The following is a 21529-nucleotide window of genomic DNA, read 5'->3' as shown; positions in this document are numbered from 1 at the left end:
TGCGTTCCATGGTCTTTGTATGTCGCTAACTCAAGTTAGCTGGTAAGTTAGTAAGTTAGCTGGATTTGATTGTTGACTATCTTGGTCTTGATCTTGGATCATTTGGTTCTTCAAAGCTCATCCTGGACTTGCTGTCATAGCAATAGGTCCGTAAGCTTAAACCTGCTTGGGAGCAGGCTAATTTCATGTAAACAGGATTAGATTACATCTTTTTAAGCAAAAATTGATGCTTAAAATCTGCCCCAGCCACTGCTACTTTATTACAAGAGTAACCTATACTGGTCCAGGGACAGTAATGTAAAATAATAATTTAAAGATCGATTTGAAAGTAATATAATAATGTTGTGTAGTCTATAATACTATAGACACAGTCAGTTTTACTCATTGAAAGATTTATTAGTGATGAAATAATTACTTTATAATTGTATTAGAGTCTTACACACGTGCTATACAGTTGATCTGAATCGTGCATTAATTTGAGTGGTGACCGCTATTATGGGAATGGCTTGATGGAGCGAAGGATTTGTAAAAACGATCTTGACTCATAAGAAACTTTAATTCTGTCACATAACAAGATAAAATTAAATGAATAGCTAATTACAGCATGTAAAGCCTGTACAAATACTAGAAATCATGAATATAAATAATCATGTATTCATGTAAAAAAAACAAAAAACAAATAAATTAAAAACAGTGCACATTTCATGTATCTGTTATAACATTTATCTAGTTTTGTTTGTTTGGCTGATTCCTTACACATCCAGAAATTTGTAAATTTTTTCATCAGATGTCTTTTTTAATGATATGATGCCATTACGTTGCTGTCTTGCCGCCAGCCAATCGCTGCATTGCTGATTGTGGTTTTAAGTATCTATACATCTGCCCTTTTTGGGGAACGCGCAGTAATCTTAGCCAAATTAATCCAGATATCTTAATCAAATCAGCAAATTAGCAGATATCAGTTATCAGGATTAGAAGATCTGGCGTCTTTCAAATCATCTCAGATGTAATAGGAGAGGTACGAAAAACAAGCCCCATGTTGGAATGTCTGTTTGTGATTCTGCCCACTGCCAATTTACCAATTTACCCAATAGTATTTAGACAAATATACAGGTCTATTTTCCAGTTTCAAGCAGGAAACGTTGTCTTTTGTTATGTTTGAATGAGCTTCAAACCCGACAGAGTCTGTCCTCACATGTGCAGACGTGCTTAAACACATTTAAAGACTGCTGTCATAGCTCAGAGATCAGAGATCTGCTCTGCTGATCACATACCTCTTATTCCAAGCACACATGAGTGCTCTTCCTGCTGCTTGTGGTACTGAGATGAACTTCAGCACTGCGTTTCGGTACTGCCTCATGAGAATAACATCAAAGGCTTGAATTCCAGCAGCTAAACTTCTGATAGTGGCACCTTTTCAACTGTACCTTTTAACTATATATAAGCATATGACTCCTCTGGAGCTTTTCCTTCAGAGGAAAGGCACTGGATTAGGATACTGAATAAAGGTACGGAATTGGGCATAGCTGGCAGGAAGATAGAAAAGAACTTCAGCCACTATTAGAGTGAAAGGGCGTACAGATATTGGAGAAAGGATAGATATCAAAATATTAAGTTGGCAGATCTCTCTTCCTGTCCTTTACAGAGCATGACCGCCCTGACCCCTTTCTTACTTGTAACATCTCTTCATTCCTTGAAGATTAGATGCTGTAGTGATATATCTCAAATATGTACAAAAAATTCCCACACAACATTGAATCTCTGACTGGCGGTTCATTCAAGAGAAGCGCCACCTGCTGGAGATTATGAACTTGTAAATAAAGTACCCTTAAAGCCTCATTTAGTCCCATCATTGCTCGACTGTTTATTTAAACACTGAAAAATCAAATTGTCCTAACTTACACACCCTTTCAAGTCTTTTCTTTGACCAGTCGTTTCTACATAATTAATAGTAGATTCTGACCCTTCTCAATCCATACAATTTTGTAAAGTTGTTTATTTACTGTTAGGCTTGCCATATCTGTTTATCATATCTGCATATTCAAACATAATATGAACTTATAAGAAAAAGAGCAGCCTGAACATTTTTCTGAATGTGTCATTTTGTGTTATATGAAAAAAACTCATTCCTATAAGTTTGAAACAACCTGAGTAAGTGATAATTAAATTTTTCTTCAGAAATATTTTTCCATATATATAATTTAAATATATTTATATTCATATTTATATTTTTCTACAGTTATTACAAGACCATAAAGGCTTATACTCTAAGGAATAGTTCGTCCAAAAGTTCTGTCTTCATATCACAGTCATGTTGTTCTAAAATTCATGACATGTATGTCATGAAACACCTAAAGAAAAAAAGAATTGCATAGGAATGGAACAGCATGCCATGAAAGCAAGTAAATGATGATTTATTTATTTTTATTTGTTTGTGTGACCTTTCATTTTAAGTGTTGCACAAAAGAACATTATGATTGTTTACGTATCTTGAAGCTTGCAGGGTTGGGTTCTTGTCAAGAGCTTTAACCACCAGGTCACACTTCCTCCTAAAATGCTGAACACATTGCATACTATGTTAAGGAGGTGTAAGCTACACTAGCTGTAGTTTACATTAATAATTTACACTAATCATGATCAGTAGAACATGATTTTATTCAAAATTCCAGTTTGTTTCTGTCTTCCCATCAGATGATGTACTGATATAGAGATGTGAACAGCAGTTGATCTATTCTGACAGTCAATCAGTTCTGTGTAGCATCTAATTTGTGGATGAAACGCCTCCAGGAAACCATGCTGAGCCTTCCCATGAGGGAAACCCCTCCCAGAACCCCTGCCAATATGGCTACCTGGCAGCAGGATGCTGCCCTCTACTGTGCAAAACAGAAACCAGAGAGAATAAGAGATGCTTGTGGACTTTAATGAGCTCCCATCAGACCTTGCTTTCATTACAAAAGCAAAAACACCCCAAACAGCTTCACTTGTAATTATGCATCCTCCTCTTAACATCATCAAAGGCTTAATCACCTGGAAAGGCATTTGTGTGTCAGGAAAGAGCAGGTTGTTTTACTAATTAAGATAAGCAATGCAGCCGTGCCTGCTGGCCTTTCCCTTTCTTCTATTGTTGGAAGAAGAGTTGAGCATTTCCCCTCCATCAGATAGATGAATACTAAGATGCATGAGTGTGAGAAATGCATTCCTGTTGTGATTATGTAAAGAAGCTGGGGGGGGAGTTTGAAGGCTGTGGAGCTGTAATGGACGCTATGTGCAATGACACAACTGAGCCATCCCCATCCCTCTCCATTATGTGCAGTTTCAGCCTTCTGTTAGTGCCTGCAGAGGACAAACACCACAGCTCGGGTTTCAGGCTTCATCACTTCTTCCCTATTGCACTCCCAACCTTTATCTATGATGCCTTTTCCACTGCTGTATGGCTGAACTCGGTGCTCTATGAAATGGCTGAACGTTTCTATTATAATCTTAATAAATATACTTTTATACTTATTGTAAACTATTGTTTTGTACAGTAGACCGTATTGCCATAACATGTACTCACTACAGCAATAATGGAAATTATGCATAATGTACAACTTACCCTATAGTAAGTATTTGTTAAAGGGATAGTTCACCCAAAAATGAAAATTCTGTCATAAACTGTCATTCCAAACCTTTGTTCATCTTCGGAACACAAATTAAGACATTTTTGATGAAATCCGAGAGCTTTCTGACCCTGCATAGACAGCAACGCTACTGACACATTCAAGGCCCAGAAACACAGTAAAGACATCATTAAAATAGCCCATGTGACATCAGTGATTCAGTTTTATGAAGCTACGAGAATACTTTTTGTGCGCAAAGAAAACAAAAATAAAGACTTAATAACTTCGTAAAATTATAACTTCATAACCACAGGTGTCGCGTGGACTATTTTAACATTGTCCTTACTATCTTTTTGGGCCTTGAACGTTTGGGTCTTTTTCTCAGAGAAAGCTTTGCTGTGACCAGGACAAATTAAAATAGTGTCTCTTTAGTTTTCAATGAAAATATAATTTTATGTAAAATTATATATTTATTTTACTGTCATTGCTAAAATTAATGTATCCTTGCTTAATAAAATTATTAATTTCAGTAAACATCTTATTGACCGCAGACTTTTGAACTGTAGTGTAAATAACTTGCATAATAACTAACATTTTTTTTTTTTTTAAATATTATTAGCTGCTTTCAGTGTGGGCAGAGCTGTGTTATAGCACTCAGAAATAAAAACCAAGCAAGCAACCGACAAAATGTAGTGTCATTGCTGGGGAGGAAATGTGTTAGGGGAGCATTCTAGTTTTGGGGCTTTGTGTCAATCACAGTGTAGTGTTGATTTGAGATAGTGTTCTAGTTAGATGGGATGTCAAACTGAGTAGATGAGATGTCAGGCTGAGTGTGGTTAGGGTCCTCTGTGGTGGAGGATGTTTTAGAGCAGTACAGCTGATGCATGGAAGCTTGTTAAGAGCTGATCAATATTTTAAGTGGCTTATTTTATGCACTGGTAGGCGTGCACTGTTGAAGACTGATGAGTCTATTAGCAAGCTGAGTTTTGTGTAATTGCTGTGTGGGAAATGAGCATATGATACAGCATGATGACTGGGGAGAGATTTCATTATTTTTTAGCTTGGCTTTTGTTTTCAGGATTGCTATGCATTTCCATTATTAGTGCACAGAGCGTAAAATTCCACACTGTTATTTAGTTTGTTTACACTTCAGAAGAGATTATACTATTTTAGTCAAATTTATGTGGCTTTGTGTAATTAAATTCTATTGTTTATTGCAGGATGTTTATTGTTTATTGTCTAATTGCAAATCTACTGCAATGCACAATCACAGGAATGCCCACAGTTAATTTCCTTTTTGTTGTCCTTTCATACTGAAAACTCCTGTGGTATAGAGTACAGTAGTGCATTAGATGGTAACATTGTGACATTCATTTATTAAATTTGGAAATTGTATTGTAAAGAAATACATTATTGGTGTTATTGTTGTGTAGATTTTATCTGTACCGTTTGGTGTTTTCATCCTGAACTCTCTTGGCTCCACATGAACCGCAAGGGAAATCTCGTTTTGTTGAGTGTTGGTCCCTCATGACACTGTTGTCTTTTAAAAGCACCTTGAAGACTGACAAATTGTGAGCAGTGCTTGTTTTAGACAGTAAAGGGTGGCCAGGGTGATCTGCTAAGTTTGGTCAGAAAGGAACAGTTTGATAGGTCTAAATGACTGTACACATTGAATCTCATTGGTGGCCCACTGTTCTTCACTCAAAACACACATTGAGCTTCAGTGCTTACCTTCAATGGCAGATTTTGAAGATTGGAAGCAGCTGCCAAAGCTAAATATTTAATTTCATATGAATATTAATACATTTTTGTGAAAAACATTCAGTTATGAATATGTGTAAAGGAAGATATATCAATTATATTTAGAGATACTGATGTGGAAATTTTGGCCAGTACAGTTAACTGATAATTTAAATTTAATTACTTTTGTTTGTTTGTTTGTTTATTTATTTGTTGTTTAAAATATATTTTTGAAGCTGATTTTGAAATGGAAACTATATTCTCTGTGATTATCTTGTATAGTCTGGTATTGTCTCCACTCTCAATTTCTGTAGCTCCCAGAATGTAAATAAAACCTATCAAACCTAAGAAATAATGCATTATCAGCTCAAAAGTGGACTTTTTAAGCCATTCTCTCTTAAAGACAGGTGGTTTTCACTGGTTCTCTTCTCACAGTTTTCTGATGTCATTTAAAATATACAAGGGAATTACTACATTTATACTAGTATTACTAAATTTATACTACGTTTTATGTTTTTCTTATATTTTTGTTACTTAGACTTTCTTTGCACTATTTTTGTTGTAAGCAGCTGAGCTGCAAATTCTTTGGCAATATAAATGTACAATTATTTGTCATGCCAGTAAAGTACATTGAAACTGAAAACTGGGGGATTTTATGGTGCATCTCACTACTGGTGGTGAAGTTATTGTGTTGAGTGTGTGTGTACATAAAGCAGAACACACTGCTGCTGAAACTGCTTGCTTTGTTTTCTCCTCTCGCTCCATTATTCAGGCTCTTTCATCCTGCTTCTGTTTTCTGTCGCTTAAATCAACAGGTGGCCGAAGGGCCTGTTGGGAACCTTTACAGATCTTTAGATGCCCTAGATTTATTGGCTGAAGCATCTATCTTTCTCTCTGAAAATACTCAAACTTTGCTCTATAACTACGTTTCCCACCAGCTACTTGCATTAAATTTGAAGATGGATGAATTAATTTGCATAATCTTCTTATGTACTTCATGTACAAGTTCTCCCTACAATTAAACTTTGATCATCATGATTATAGGAGTATTTTAAACTAGAAAATACATTCTGCAGTTATAATGCCATGTTTAAAACAATCCAAGGTTAGATTTAACTCACTTTATTTCTAAATGTCAGGTGTAACATGGCATTATGATATGAAATGGTTTGAAATACTTTAAATAAATGTATGCAAGGATGACCCAAACAGTGTTTTGGTTTTGTCTGCTATGACATATTCAAGCTCTATGTATACAGTACGCCATCGTAGTTCAACATTATTTAAAGGGCTAGTCCACCCAAAAATGAAAATTCTGTTATCATTTTCATATCATTGTTCTGTGGAACATAAAAGAAGATGTTTTAAAAAATGTTGGTAACCATACAGTTAAAGTCAAAACAGTCAATTGTTTAGTTAGCAATATAGTACCACAAGAGTCTTAAAGGTTTCGAACAACATGAGAGTGAGTAGATGATGATAGAATTTTCATTTTTGGATGAATTATCTATCCCTTTAAAGCTGTAGAAATTCTACAACAGTATTTTAAGTCTACAGTAGAATTACTGTCGAATTTTAGGGTTTATGCAAATAAAAGATTAAATGCATGTTTGTAGATGTAAACACGATCATGTCCTCTCTCCTGCAGAGCGCACCATGGCCAGACACGAGGTGCGAGAGGTGGAGCAGAGACAGACACGGGACGGCCTGCGGGACTCTCCGGCATTGCCTGAGATTGAGGATCTGATTATCATCTATAACCGTGTGCCCAAGACTGCCAGCACCTCCTTCACCAACATTGCATATGACCTGTGCGGAAAGAACCGCTTCCATGTTCTCCACATCAACACCACCAAGAATAATCCAGTCATGTCTCTGCAGGACCAGGTAATATGTCCATTACATTACATGCAATTTACATTAATGTATGAGATTGTGTAACATTTTAGTCTAAGTTTTAAGTTCTTTAAGGGATAGTTCACCCAAAAATTTAAATTCTGTCATTAATTACTCACCCTCATGTCGTTCCACACCTATAAGTTCGTTCATCTTCAGAGCACAAAAATTAAGATATTTTTAATGAAATCTGAGAGCTTTCTGACCCTCTATAGACAGTAAAGATCCTACCACAGTCAAGACATGGAAAGGTAGTAAGGCACTGGTCTCAAACTCAATTCCTGGAGGGCCACAGCTCTGCACAGTTTAGCTCCAATCCTAATCAAACACACCTGATCCAGCTAATCAAGCTCTTCAGGATCACTAGAAACTTCCAAGCAGGTGTGATTTGGAACTGGTCGGAGCTGAACTGTGCAGAGCTGCGGCCCTCCAGGAATTAAGTTTGAGACCATTGTAGTAAGGACATCGTTAAAATAGTCCATGTGGCATCAGTGGTTCAACCTTAATTTTTTTGAAGCTATGAGAATAATTTTTGTGCACAAAGAAATTTGCAATGACTTTATTCAAATATAACAACAAAAATAATGACTTTATTCAACAGTTCTTCTCCCCTGAGTTACCGTCAAGTCACCTTTATTTATATAGCGCTTTTAACAATACAGATTGTCAAAGCACTTAACAGTATCAAATTGGAGGATAGAGTGTCAGTAATGTATAATAATAAGATTAAACATTCAATTTTCAGTTAAAGGCATTTCATTATTGAATTCAGAGATGTCAATGTCTAGCTCAGTTTAGTTTAAATAGTATCTGTGAAATCAAATTGACGATAATCGCTAGAAATTAAGTGTCCCCGTTCTGAGCAAGCCAGAGGCGACAGCGGCAAGGAACCAAAACTCCCTCTGTGACAGAATGGAGAAAAAAAAAACCTTGGGAGAAACCAGGCTCAGTCGGGGGCCAGTTCTCCTCTGGCCAGGATATTATTGTTTATTTATTGTTTTAATTAAAATTTTAAATGTATAAATGTATTATTTCTATTTTTATATTGTTGCAATTTCTAACAATAGTAGTATTATGTAGTTCGGTATTTTATTATATTTTTAGTTATTTGTTTTATTTGAAGTTTTATTGTATAATAACTTGAGGGCTTCACTGAGGATATGTCCCCGGGGCTCATCCAGGTGTCCGGCCTCCGCCGACGATCAGGGCCACATACATCATCTCCCAGCACCGATCCACCATCTGACACGGACTGAGAAACAGAATAGAAACACACAAATATTAGCGTAGATGCCATTCTTCTTATGCTGTAAAGAGTACATCATGTGTTATGAGGAGTGTCCCCGGTTCCGGTTGATCTAATTAATGCAGCCTAACAATCCTTTAACGGATTTGAATAATAAAAGTGTATTAGTGTGTTATGTGTAAGCCAGGTTAAAGAAATGTCTTTAATCTAGATTTAAACTGACAGAGTGTGTCTGCCTCCCGAACAGTGTTAGGTAGATTGTTCTAGAGTTTGGGTGCTAAATAGGAAAAGGATCTGCCGGCCGCAGTCGATTTTGATATTCTAGGTATTATCAAATGGCCAGAGTTTTGAGAACGCAGCGGACGTGGTGGACTATAATGTGATAACAGCTCGCTCAAGCACTGAGGAGCGAAGCCATTCAGGGCTTTATAAGTAATTAACAAGATTTTAAAATCTATACGATGTTTGACAGGGAGCCAGTGCAGTGTTGACAGAACCGGGCTAATATGGTCGTACTTCCTGGTTCTACTAAGGACTCTAGCTGCTGCATTTCGGACCAACTGTAATTTGTTGATCAAGCGTGCAGAACAGCCAACCACCCAATAAAGCATTACAATAGTCTAACCTTGAGGTCATAAACGCATGAATTAGTATTTTTGCATTTGACGTTGAGAGCATAGGTCGCAATTTAGATGTGTTTTTGAGATGGAAAAACGCAGTTTTACAGATGCTAGAAACAGCTTTCAAATGAAAAATTGCTATCAAACAACACACCTAGGTTCCTAACTGATGAAGAATTGACAGAGCAGCCGTCAAGTGTTAGATAGTGTTCTAGGTTATTACATGTGGGGTTTTTAGGTCTGATAATTAACACCTCTGTTTTTTCAGAATTTAGCAGTAAGAAGTTACTCGTCATCCAGTTTTTTATATCGACTATGCATTCCGTTAGTTTCTCAATTTGGTGTGTTTCACTGGGCCGCGGAGAAATATAGAGCTGAGTATCATCAGCATAACAGTGAAAGCTAACACCATGTCTCCTGATAATATCTCCCAAGGGTAACATGTAAAGCGTGAAAAGTAACGGCCCTGGTACTGAGCCTTGAGGTACTCCATACTGCACTTGTGATCGATATGATACCTCTTCATTCACTGCTACGAACTGTAGGGCTCGTCTATTGGTCCAATGGATGTTCCCGATAACACGAGGAAGGTTTCTCTGCGTATTGCTTGTCTTTCCTTTTGCAACACAACAAGATTAAATGCAATATATTTCTCTCACATGTAATAACTCGTTGTTTCATCTGACTCCATAAATGAAAAGGTTTTAATGATATCTGTGCATCATTAAAGTGAACGAATATTTGATTGTTCTGTTAAACTCTGATTATAATTTACCCGCTTAGATCAGGAAACTATATCGCTTTGAGTTCCTCACCAGGTCTCCGGCACAATTTCGTCAGTTCCAATGACCCAAAACGGAGGTATTTGGCTAAATATCTGAGATTTGCCGTATTCCCATGTGCACAATCAAAGATATGTAATACTTAGCCCCCTTGGATGCCCTTCAGGAACTTAATTCAATCGTTTACTTTAGTAGAGTCTTCTTTTGACCACCATGGCTTTGTTTTGGCCAAGCTCGTGGCTTGTTCCACGTAAACTTATCTAAAGTAACAGTAAATTAGAACAGAGGTCATCGACGCATTCAGATCTAGGCTGATCAAACAACATCTGCTGATTCTAGACAGAAACTTACTCGTCTGCTCATCCAAGCACACTTGAATCTAGATATCGGGTATTAGTCGTCACTAATCTCTGACGCAAACTTGTGGAAATATACGAATCCGATAATCTACTTGGGAAAACAAATCTCAGAGTCGGTCAGAATACAATCATACGTTTACAATTTATTGACCAGGTAATGAAGCAATAATTCAAAATCCAATTCATAAGAATAAAATCATCAGTTGAACATGTCATAACAACAATTCAGAAATAGAGGAATTTGTAGAAATTATTACCTGTCAACAAAACTACACACAGCGTTTGTGTGGGAAGTCAACTTACAGACTCCCCAAACTTTTCTGCACCTTTTCCTTATATACCCAGCTAACTCAATATTCTTACCAAATGGTGGCGTCTGTCATTATAATTACAATTTGGTTCCCTGTTGAGGGATTCACACTGTGAGATCAAAATTTGTACTTGAATGGGTTCTTGTTTTACATACAGGAGGTATAGTCTGAATGGGGGATCTGGGGGAGGGAAACACCTTTTAAGAGACACATCACTTTTCTCATATTTTATAACTACTTTTGGCTTTTCATTATGGTTGGGAGAATGAGACCATTTTACCAGGCGCACAGAGACACTTTAAATGATATCAAACATGTATAGTTACTTCTTGTACATACATAACATTGCATAGGTTTTCAGTGTATTTTAGGTGAGGAGGAGGAGGGGGGTGAAGGGGAGATAGTGTGTGTGTGAAGTGTGAGCTGCACTGTGTGCTGCATCTCCGAAGTTCCTTTTACATATGCAGGAGATAGTTCAAGTGTTAATTTTCAGGAGGGCCTTTTGTTTCATCGAGGGTTGATCAGACATATTGGCACGAGCCTTACAAACTGATGGCGTTCAGATAAGTACGATTTGAACCATGCTAATGCACTTCCACTAATGCCAACAAAGGGTTCTAGTCGATTTAAAAGAATGTTGTGGTCTTTTAAATAGACTAGAACGTCCAATGATGTCTTCCGTCCATTATCGAGAGTACCATGATTCACGCTTGTGGTGCTGCTGATGTAGAACATGCTTGTGCTGTGCCTTGTTTACGAGCAGAGGAATGCACACATGCGTTGTGGTACTCTCATTAATAGCACCTACAGTGACACGGAGGAGAAGAATTGTTAAAGTCGTTATTTTTGTATTCTTTACACAAACAAAAGTATTCTCGTAGCTTCATAACATTACAGTCGAACCGCTGTCACATTGACCATTTTAATGATGTTCTTGCTACCTTTCTGGGCCTTGACCATGGTAGGACCCTTGCTGTCTGTGGAGGGTCAGAAAGCTGTCGGATATTATTTTGTGTCCTGAAGATGAATGAAGGTATTACGGGGTTGGGTACCTTAATACCACCCTCAAGGTATGAGGGTGAGTAAATAATGACTGAATTTTCATTTTTGGGTGAACTATCCCTTTAAGCTTTGCAAGTCCACTCATACAGTCAGGTCCATAAATATTGGGACATCGACACAATTCTAACATTTTTGGCTCTATACACCACCACAATGGATTTCAAATGAAACGAACAAGATGTGCTTTAACTGCAGACTGTCAGCTTTAATTTGAGGGTATTTACATCCAAATCAGGTGAACGGTGTAGGAATTACAACAGTTTGCATATGTGCCTATATTTGATCAACATTTTCTGTAGTTTTAAACTTAAAATATTTGCAAAGTTATAATTATAATAAAAATAATTTCTTTAGTTAAACAAGGCATATTTGTTAAATGAAAACTACGAATCAAACAGATTTGCATTTAAAATGGTATTTTCACGTAATTGTTCCCTTAAAATGATACATTTCTCATTTTCTTTCTCATATATATATACACATATACATATACATACACACACACATACATATACACACACACACACACATGTTGGTTTTTGTGGTTTATGGGGACTCTGCTATTGCCCTACACCTAAACTTAGCTCTCACAGGAGACTTTGTGCATTTTTAGATTTTCAAAAAAAACACTATTTAGTATGATTTTTAAGCCTTTTGAATTACGGGGACATAGGCAGTGTCCTCATAAACCACCTTCATATTGTAATACCTCTGTCATACCCATGTCATTATACAAATTTGTGTCCTCAAACCACATAAACATGCACATATATACACATACACATACATATACACACATACATACATATACACAGAGCTGGGTAGATTACTTACAAATTGTAATCCGTTACTGATTCCAGATTACATGACACAAATTGTAGTCAGTAACGTAATCTGTTACATTCCACATTTTAGGTAATCTAATCAGATTACTTTTAGATTACTTTTGATTTAACTCGTTTATCACATTGATTTAAATAGCATTATCTTGTACCATAATGATGTAAAAAATGCAAAGAGTAAGAGAACTTGTTCCCTTCATTGTAATTTACAACATGAAGCGCATTAAACATTATATTACAATTTCCCAAACTAGGGTTCGTAAAGGAACTGCAGGGGGGTTGTGAGTTTAATGAAAAGCTGACAATTCATTAAATCATAAAAAATTCAATAAAAATAAATCATTTTAAAATAAACTCCCTTTTTTTATTTAATTAAATTTTTTTTTATTTGAACTCCCTTTTGAGGAAAGTCTCTTCACTTGGCGGCCATATTTGCAACGCCTCCAGTCAGTCAGCTCATACAATACAATCTTAACGAACAGGGGAATCCTGAAATCTCAAAAACTGCTCGCTGAACTCACATTGTCAAATCAGCAACAAAAATCTGAAATTAATTGCCCCATGAATGTTGTTTCTTATGCTCAAATAGCGTTTAAAAAGCTTATTTTTCTGGCTGGACCAGGCAATGCGCATGCAGAATCATAACCTGCTTATACTGTGCATATGCATTGGCTAGTCTAGTCAGGTTTCTTTGGGAAATTTGGCTCTTTCATTTAGAAGGTGGGACTATTCCTCCATATTGCGTGTTGCAGTTTCTATAAGTATAGGAGTGAACAGTCTTTGTGTTTCTATAGTCTTTGTTTTAAATAAAACACTTATTAAAAAAGATGAAATGTTTATTTACCTGCATGCCATGTGATCATTAATCAAAGAAAGCGTGAACATGCAAATGTGATACTTAATTATTGAAATATTTATTTTAAAATCTCAGGGGTACTTAAAGCAAATACATTTGGTGAATAAGGTTTAGATAACAAAAAGTTTTGGAATGCCTGCATTACATGTAACTAAGAAATAACGTGAACATGTGCATTTTAATTAGTTATAATTATTAATACATGGCTAAAAAAAAACCTACAGAGTAATAATTCAAATAAAAATGAATGTGTTCATCAGTAGTTGATGCAATGTTTAAACCCTTCTTAAACCTGAAAAGATTTTTGTAAATCCAGTGGCCAAATGCTGTCGCCACCTGAATAATGACTGATCTTTGTGTGAATGTCCGCAAGACTGGACTATTTATACATATATATAATAAGTATATAATCAGTAGGCTATTTCAGAAAGGAAAATTTAAAAGATGAAAAAGAGAAATTAGGTGGAATCAATGATTTATGAATAATTTATTGCTATTGTGTGAATATGTAATCCATAAAAAAGTAACTGTAGTCTGATTACGAGTATTTTAAAATGTAATTTACTCTGATTACAAGTACTTAATTTTTGGAATCTGATTACGTAATCCAGATAACATGTAATCAGTTACTACCCAGCTCTGCATATACATACACACACATATACACACAGATCTGGGTAGTAACTGATTACATGTAATCTGGATTATGTAATCAGATTCCAAAAATTAAGTACTTGTAATCAGTGTATTGCTATGTGTATATATATATATATATATATATATATATATATATATATATATATATATATATATATATATATATATATATATATATATATATATATATATATATATATATATATATATATATATATATATATATATACACACACACACACATATATGTACGTGTATGTATATATGTGTGTGTGTATATATATATATATATATATATATATGCATGTATGTATATAAATAAATATGAAAAAAAACAATGTATATATATATATATATGTGTGTGTGTGTGTGTGTGTGTATGTATGTGTGTATATATATATATATATATATATATATATATATATATAGTTTTTTGGGCAGTTCGGACCAAGTGCAGAAGTATAGTTTGCTTGTACTGATGATACTGTTATTGGCTTTTTGCTCAATTCTCACTCTCAGTCCAGGTGATGTTAGCGCAGCGGCCCTGTGTTTCTGTCACACGCTGCCTCTAACAAGCAGCCTCGTCTCTAGCTCCACCTCCATAATTCATAACCTACTGTCAATATCCACACTGCTGCTGTGCCTTTGTGTGACAAGCAGCACTGAACAAGCTGAACCGATAGATAAAAAGAAGAAAAAGGGGGGAAAAGAATGAAGTGCAGATCTTGTTGACCGCAGCAAAGAAAGACAATTCTCTATTCATCATATGTATTATGTCAGCTCAAAGAAATCAATCTTTGAGTTTTGTTTGCAGAGTTGAAGGTGCTCCCTTAAAAAAAGCATTCTCGCATCATTTTGACCTCACACGTGTCAGCATTATTCAACACAGCGTGTGGCTTTGTCGGTCTGCGATCATGAACGTATGTTTACATTTGTATTCACGTCATTGTCATCCGCAAAATAATATGCCTCTGAGCAGGGGGAGGGAAGGTGTTATTTGTGGGTGATTTTTGCCAAGGTAATATCAAGTCTAGCTTTCAACAAAGCCTTTCGACGGTGCAGATGGTGCAACCTTTCCCTCCCAGCGGAGTACAGCTGTGGGACTATGGGGAGGATGTTTGGAGGAAACATTGCTGAAATGTGTTTGCATTAAGTAGTCACTTGGCTGGTTTGTTTAGCAGCCTGTGACAGATGCAGTGCGTCAGTGCGAGATTGTTATTTGAGATTTGGATATCGCTGATGCTTGAATGATGGGGGCATATCACACATGCAGTAAAATACATTTAGAGGTTTATAAACTGTGTAAAGGGACAAATCGAATGTGTTATCTTGTGCTTACAGATGAGGTTTGTAAGGAATGTGACATCCTGGCGAGAAATGAAACCAGGTTTCTACCACGGCCATGTCGCCTATCTGGACTTCACAAAGTGAGTTTTGCTGTATTAATATAAAAACCATCATAATCACTGGAAGCAATTGCGCTACACTTCACTGTACTTAATATGGTTATGTGTGTACTTAAGGCACACAAGACCTTATCTAGCAGTACATTTATTGTTATCTGTTCCAGACAAATGGGACATCCATCAGCCAGCTACTTAATTCACTGATGTGAGAAGATACATTTAAGTGCTGCACTCTAGTGGTTGAAAGTGGAACATATTTTTTTTTTCCTCTGTGGATTTGAAGTCTGCTTTTAGTTTGGTTTTGTTTCGTTTTTCACAACATGATCATCATAATCATTTTTGCACAAATTTGTGGAGCTTGTTATTAAAGCAAAAGGAACACATCAAATTGAAATTCGTATTACATTTTAAATTCTTCACAGATTGTTGTGGCATTAATATAATTGTAAGAAAGAAAATGTGTATTAAAATGTTTTATTAGAAAACTGTAGAAAAAATGCCAAAAAACAGCATTTTTACAGACTCTTATGGACTCGGCTGCATATAATAGAATAGAACAGAACATGATATAACATTATAATATGTAATATACTATATTTTCTTAAATAGGTTTGGACTCAAGGGGAAGCCGGTTTACATCAACATCGTACGGGACCCCATCGAGAGATTGGTGTCTTATTACTATTTTCTCCGATTTGGAGATGATTATCGCCCAGGTCTCAGGCGGAGAAAGCAGGGGGACAAAAAGGTATTATCTTTCTAAATAATTAATTCGAAGTAACTATTACTTTTCTCACCGTGTGGATGCTAAGATGCTATATGTGCGACTGTGTTTCAGACCTTTGATGAGTGCGTGTCATCAGGAGGTTCTGATTGCGCTCCTGAGAAGCTTTGGTTACAGATCCCGTTCTTCTGTGGCCATTACTCCGAGTGCTGGTGGGTAATATGAGCAGCCTGTTACTCTGTTTTTCACTAAATGCTCTTTCGCATTAGACAAATTGATTGATTTACTCTTTGCTGATTTGTTCTTGAAACTATGTAGGAGCTGGAAATGATCTTGTGTGTCTGTTTGTGCAGGAATGTTGGCAGTAGGTGGGCTCTCGAACAGGCCAAGTATAATTTGGTGAATGAGTATCTGCTCGTGGGAGTGACTGAGGAGCTGGAGGATTTTATCATGATGCTCGAGGCAGCGCTGCCACGCTTCTTCAGAGGAGCAACTGAGCTCTATCGCACAGGTACTTTGTCAATATTTAAGAATTAAAGGAATAATAAAAAATAAAAAAAAGACAATTCTGCTCTCTGCTTGCCTTCATCGTTCTAAACCCAAGCTTCTTTTTCCCATGTAACACAAAAGCTAAATACAAATAGCTTTGTGTGAGGAACAGCCTCAAGGTCAAATTTATGGCACATTTATGACAGCCCATGGAAGTACCACCTTAAAAATGTGTGTCTTGTAGTTTCTTAGTTCTTTTCAATTCATTGGTCGAAATGAAATCATTTGGAAAACCTTTTGAATATTTTGTTTATGAACCAGACTGATATTATTCAATAATTCAGTTGCAGCTACTGGATTTGGTCTGTTTGTCACACAAAGGTATTGTATAGGTTCAGAAGAAGTCACATGGACTTACTTTATAATATACTTATGGTTCTCTTGCATCTTTTATGAAGCTTGAAAGCTCCAGTCCCTATTCATGGTAATTGCATGGAAAAGAATGACTAGAACATTATTAAAAACCATAATTCTCCTTTTGTGTTCAGTGGAAGAAAGATATTCATAAGGGCCCAATACCGTAAGTGTTGCTGCCTCCATGTTAGAATTGATTGTATTTAAGCAGTGGAAAACTCAGGATTTTATTTATTTTATTTGAAAATTATATTTGTTTCTTTGTCAAAGCTGAATTTTCAGCAGCCATTATTTTTTCTGCTGGCTGTTGTTAGTATTGTGGCCATTTTTAGTCTTCAATGTCACATGATCTTTCAGAAATAATTGAAACATTTATTAATTTGTAACATGATAAATGTCTAGTATTCATTAAACATAAATACAAAAAAACAACAACAGCGACTTATTGCGCTTTTATTGTACTAGAAATTAAAAGCTTCCTGTTTTAGTCTGGAAATTAAAACCTTTTTTTTTTTTTTTTAAACATCAATTTGTAATTATGATTTTTGAACTCCTATTTAGACTTAATTTAAAACTCAGTTTATTAGCTTTGGAAAAATCCCCTAATGTTTCAGTCTTATTCAGGTATTCAGCATTGAATCATTTTTCAATTACACAAACCAGTGGAACCTCCTGAGTGACCTGCATTTTGCTTTGTTTTTGACTTGAACTGCAGGCAAGAAGTCTCACCTGAGGAAAACGAGCGAGAAGAAACCTCCCACTAAAGAGTCAATCTCAAAGCTGCAGCAGTCCAATATATGGAAGATGGAGAACGAGTTCTATGAGTTTGCGCTGGAACAGTTTCAGTTTGTGCGCGCTCACAGCGTCAGGGAAAAAGACGGAGAGCTTTACCTGCTGGCTCAGAACTACTTTTATGAGAAAATCTATCCAAAAGTAAACTAAACTAAAGTTGATATTAGCGTGGTCCACGTGTCGTTTGGCCTGTTCATGTACTTTTGTCACATTCACTGGGAAGAGAAGAAAAGGACTTCTACAATGTGGACACAAATACCTGGAAGTCCTAGACTAGAGGGGCTGAAGTTTTAAAGTGTGTTTTTTGAGAGACTTCACACAGTGCTGACCGTGATGCTCTGTATCTAGCGACTTTGAGCCCGGTATCTTTTTATGGACTTTTAACAGCAGTGAAAACACTTGTGACATCACCATCAAATTTTCACATAATTCATCATGCCTTCCAAAAGAAAATGACAGAACCTTTTTGGCCATCAGTCACTGTTGTGAAAAATCAATTTTGAACAGGGTCGAAAGGGTACTGCTTTTTGTACCAGACATTTGGTACATTAGAGCACCTCCTTATTTTACTAGTAACTGTGGTTTTGTGAATTCTTAACACTTTCTTGCATTGTGTATATTCATTTTTAATAGAATGCCATGAACAGTGTTTACAGACTTTAGTTAAGGTATTGTAGCCAGAGTTTAGAATGTGGTAAAACAGATGTCATATCTGTACAAATTGTATTTACATGTATATTTTATGTAATTGGACCAAATGGTTGTAAGAAATTCAAAGTTGTAGAGTTTAAAACTAGTTATTTAGAAAATAGACATCTTTTTGGGGACCCCACTGGTGCTTGCTTTTTTTCCTTTTCCATTTCTCGCTCTCTCTTTTTTCCCTCATTGCATCTCCTGAAGACTTCTGACCTCTAAGACGATCTTTCATTGTTCCAGCACAGAGACTATTTTGGACAGGTTAAAAACCATTAGATCTGGCCTCCGTGTTCCCGTTTCTACCTGCTACTGTGTACTGTGTGAGGCCTTATTAGTCCAGAACGGGTTCCCTTGAACAATAACTGCAAGTATCATCTTGTAGCGCGGTATTGGCTTAAGATATCTTGGTCTCAACAGACTACTACCCTCTCAGAAGTTGTAATATTGCATTTTACCAGAAGATCAAAAAAGAAAGAAAGAGGCTCAAACCAACATTAGTTGTACACTCAATAGTGCCTTCATGAACCATTCACTCCACCCTTGTTTCAGCAGTTTTTCAGATCATTTAAACCATGTCTGTGTATTAAATTGTTTTTAAAACTGCCAGCTTTAATTTTTTTTTGTATAAATTCTTAAAGCATTTCAAATAAACTTTACTGTCTGTGAGACCATGTTTTTTTCATTATGCTTAGTTTTTCTTCAAACTGGGCTTTGGGGATACGTTTAAAGGGTGTGTACATTTTGAGAGGAGAGTTTTTAGGACTGTCAAAGTTGGCTTGTTAAATTAAGACATCAGTTAAATATGAATTTATCAGTGATCACTAATTGATCATATATTTAGTACAAAAGCATATAGTACCATGCTCACCAAGGCTGCATTTGTTCATAAATACAAATTATACAGTAAATATACAAATACAGTAATATTATCACATGTCTTTACCGTTACTTGTGATCAACTTAATGCATACCTCTTTCAAAAAAAACAACTGCTCCCAAAGTGTTACTACGCAGTTTTTATTAATCTTCCTCTATAAAGCCCCACCCTACATTATTTATCTTCCTGTCAAATAATTTATTTCACTCAGAAATGTGTCACATTACAGAAAAATGGTTCACAGTAGGGGTGTACAACCTTGGAAAGTCAATCCTAATCAAACACATCTAAATGAACTAATCAAATGCTTCAAGATTACTAAACTTCTCGGCTAGAGTGTTTTTGGTCATAGTATTTGGTAAGGGTCATTTCTTATCAGTTGTTCTGTCTCAGTTGTAGTTTCACCATTAAACAAGGGAAGGCTGTCATGGTGACTATGAAAAATAAAATCTAATTCTGAAGTGGTATGGAGTAAAAGTGGGACGAGAGAGAGCGTTCAATGTGATCAGTGGACAACAAAACATCTGCGTTCATCTCCACAGACAGAAAGACATTATACAGGCCAAAACCAGACATCACATGACCAGGAGAGAACGTCTGCTTCACAACAGAGAACTCAATTAACCGTTTGTTTGGGGGTTTTTTTAGCTGCAGGCATAAAGCATTGTTTCATTAGGCAGATGCATACAAGCTGATAATTACTCCTCAATTAAAAAGAGCCTGTACCATGTATTGATTTGCAAGGGAGAAGGTTAATTAGGAGCACTGAAGTTCTCTGTGTTCTGTTGATGTAGCGTTGCTATCATTTGTTTGTTTCCATGTCAGTGAGTATCCTAGTATGACACATGATTTTATCGATTGTTTAGAATACTTTTAAGTTCAATGACAGTATCTCTTGAAAGATCACTGAGGGGTAAATTATCATGCACAGGAGATATAACAGGGAGCTTAAAATAATTGCATGTTTTTAAATGTGACCAGATGGATCTTTCTAAGTATTTAGGCCTTTGTGTCCCCTACATCAAAACAAATAAATGTTATTAAAGTAAAATCAATAACTTTAGTAGTACTATTTACAGGTAAATCTTATTCTTTCTTCATGAAGATGCTTTCTTCGGCCTGTTTTATCTAACTTTGCTGTGTTAGCAAATACAACTTAAAAATATATGAAGGAAGATCAAATATTTGATTTATTTCCATGCGTGTGTATATTGGAAACTTTACTTTGATAGTCCACTTTAGACATTCTAACTATGTATGCAAAATTACTTGTAATCAGTAGAATGTCTAAATTGGACTATCAAAATAAAGTGTAACATATATTACATTATTATATTATAATATTTTCCTTGTTTTTATATTGTTCTATAGTTTTTGACAAACACTTTGTCCTTGTGTGTTCAGATTATGCATCAACCATGATACCATTCTGCTTAATTTATTTTGAATTAATAATGACTGTGCAGCTTTAAGACATAGATGTAGCTACTATATATGACATACCTGCAAGTTGCTATGTTGTGGCCACGACAAAACTAAGTGAACCAAACATGTCCTGTCCCAAGAACCGTACTTCATCATAACATTAATCTAATATTTCAAAAAGCTAATTCTTCAAGTGAAAATTGAGCACTATCAACCTGTCCTAAGGTATAATTACAGCCAAAAGTATATTAAAATATATAAATTTAACTTGACACAGTGCAATTTATTAACACTGCAATTAAACAATTCAGTTGTTTCAAAGAATGTTTAAAATCTTACCATAATTGCCATATTTACCAATATGAAACTGGAAAAGACATCCATTATATAAAATGATCCAGATTTGTGTGATATTGAAATTGTGATACTGCATTTAAATAAACTTTAAGCCCTGAAAATATACTGTCATAATCTAAATGAATTATGAAGGAACTTTTTTTTCTTGCTTGCTTTCACTTTTGATCTAATATACAGTATACTGTCTTGTATTAAATGCAGAATATGCTTAATTCTTTCTTCTTCCACCAGAGGGAGTATTGCGTTCACTCATCAGTCCTTTTCCTCGAATCAGCTCAGCTGGAACTATTCAACAAGCCCCATTAATGCACCTGTACTGAGCCAAATGGACCAAACGAATGGGGCATTACCATTAAGAATACAGATTGCTCTATTAGAG

At 35.8% G+C, this 21529-nt stretch overlaps 1 protein-coding gene across 2 annotated transcripts in view; it reads left to right on the top strand.

Moving 5' to 3' along the window:
• The window catches only part of LOC306845187 (heparan sulfate 2-O-sulfotransferase 1-like), a 76918-nt gene extending 57757 nt beyond the window's left edge, over positions 1-19161 (top strand). The window contains exons 2-8 of one of the 2 annotated variants that reach the window (XM_079377837.1): positions 6988-7226; positions 15312-15397; positions 15986-16124; positions 16215-16312; positions 16454-16611; positions 17138-17169; positions 17719-19156. In XM_079377837.1, the coding sequence (XP_079233963.1) occupies positions 6988-7226; positions 15312-15397; positions 15986-16124; positions 16215-16312; positions 16454-16611; positions 17138-17157 (740 nt within the window). In that variant the 3' untranslated portion in view covers positions 17158-17169; positions 17719-19156. Of the gene's footprint in view, positions 1-6987; positions 7227-15311; positions 15398-15985; positions 16125-16214; positions 16313-16453; positions 16612-17137; positions 17170-17718 lie in introns of both variants that reach the window. The other variant, XM_079377836.1, reaches the window with a different exon arrangement.
• The last annotated feature ends 2368 nt before the right edge of the window (positions 19162-21529 follow it).

Source organism: Barbus barbus (genome assembly GCF_936440315.1).
Source record: "Barbus barbus genome assembly, chromosome: 25".
NCBI lineage: Eukaryota > Metazoa > Chordata > Actinopteri > Cypriniformes > Cyprinidae > Barbus > Barbus barbus.
The sequence above is the reverse complement of the archived record's forward strand: the minus strand, read 5'-3'. Positions and strand labels throughout refer to the sequence as shown.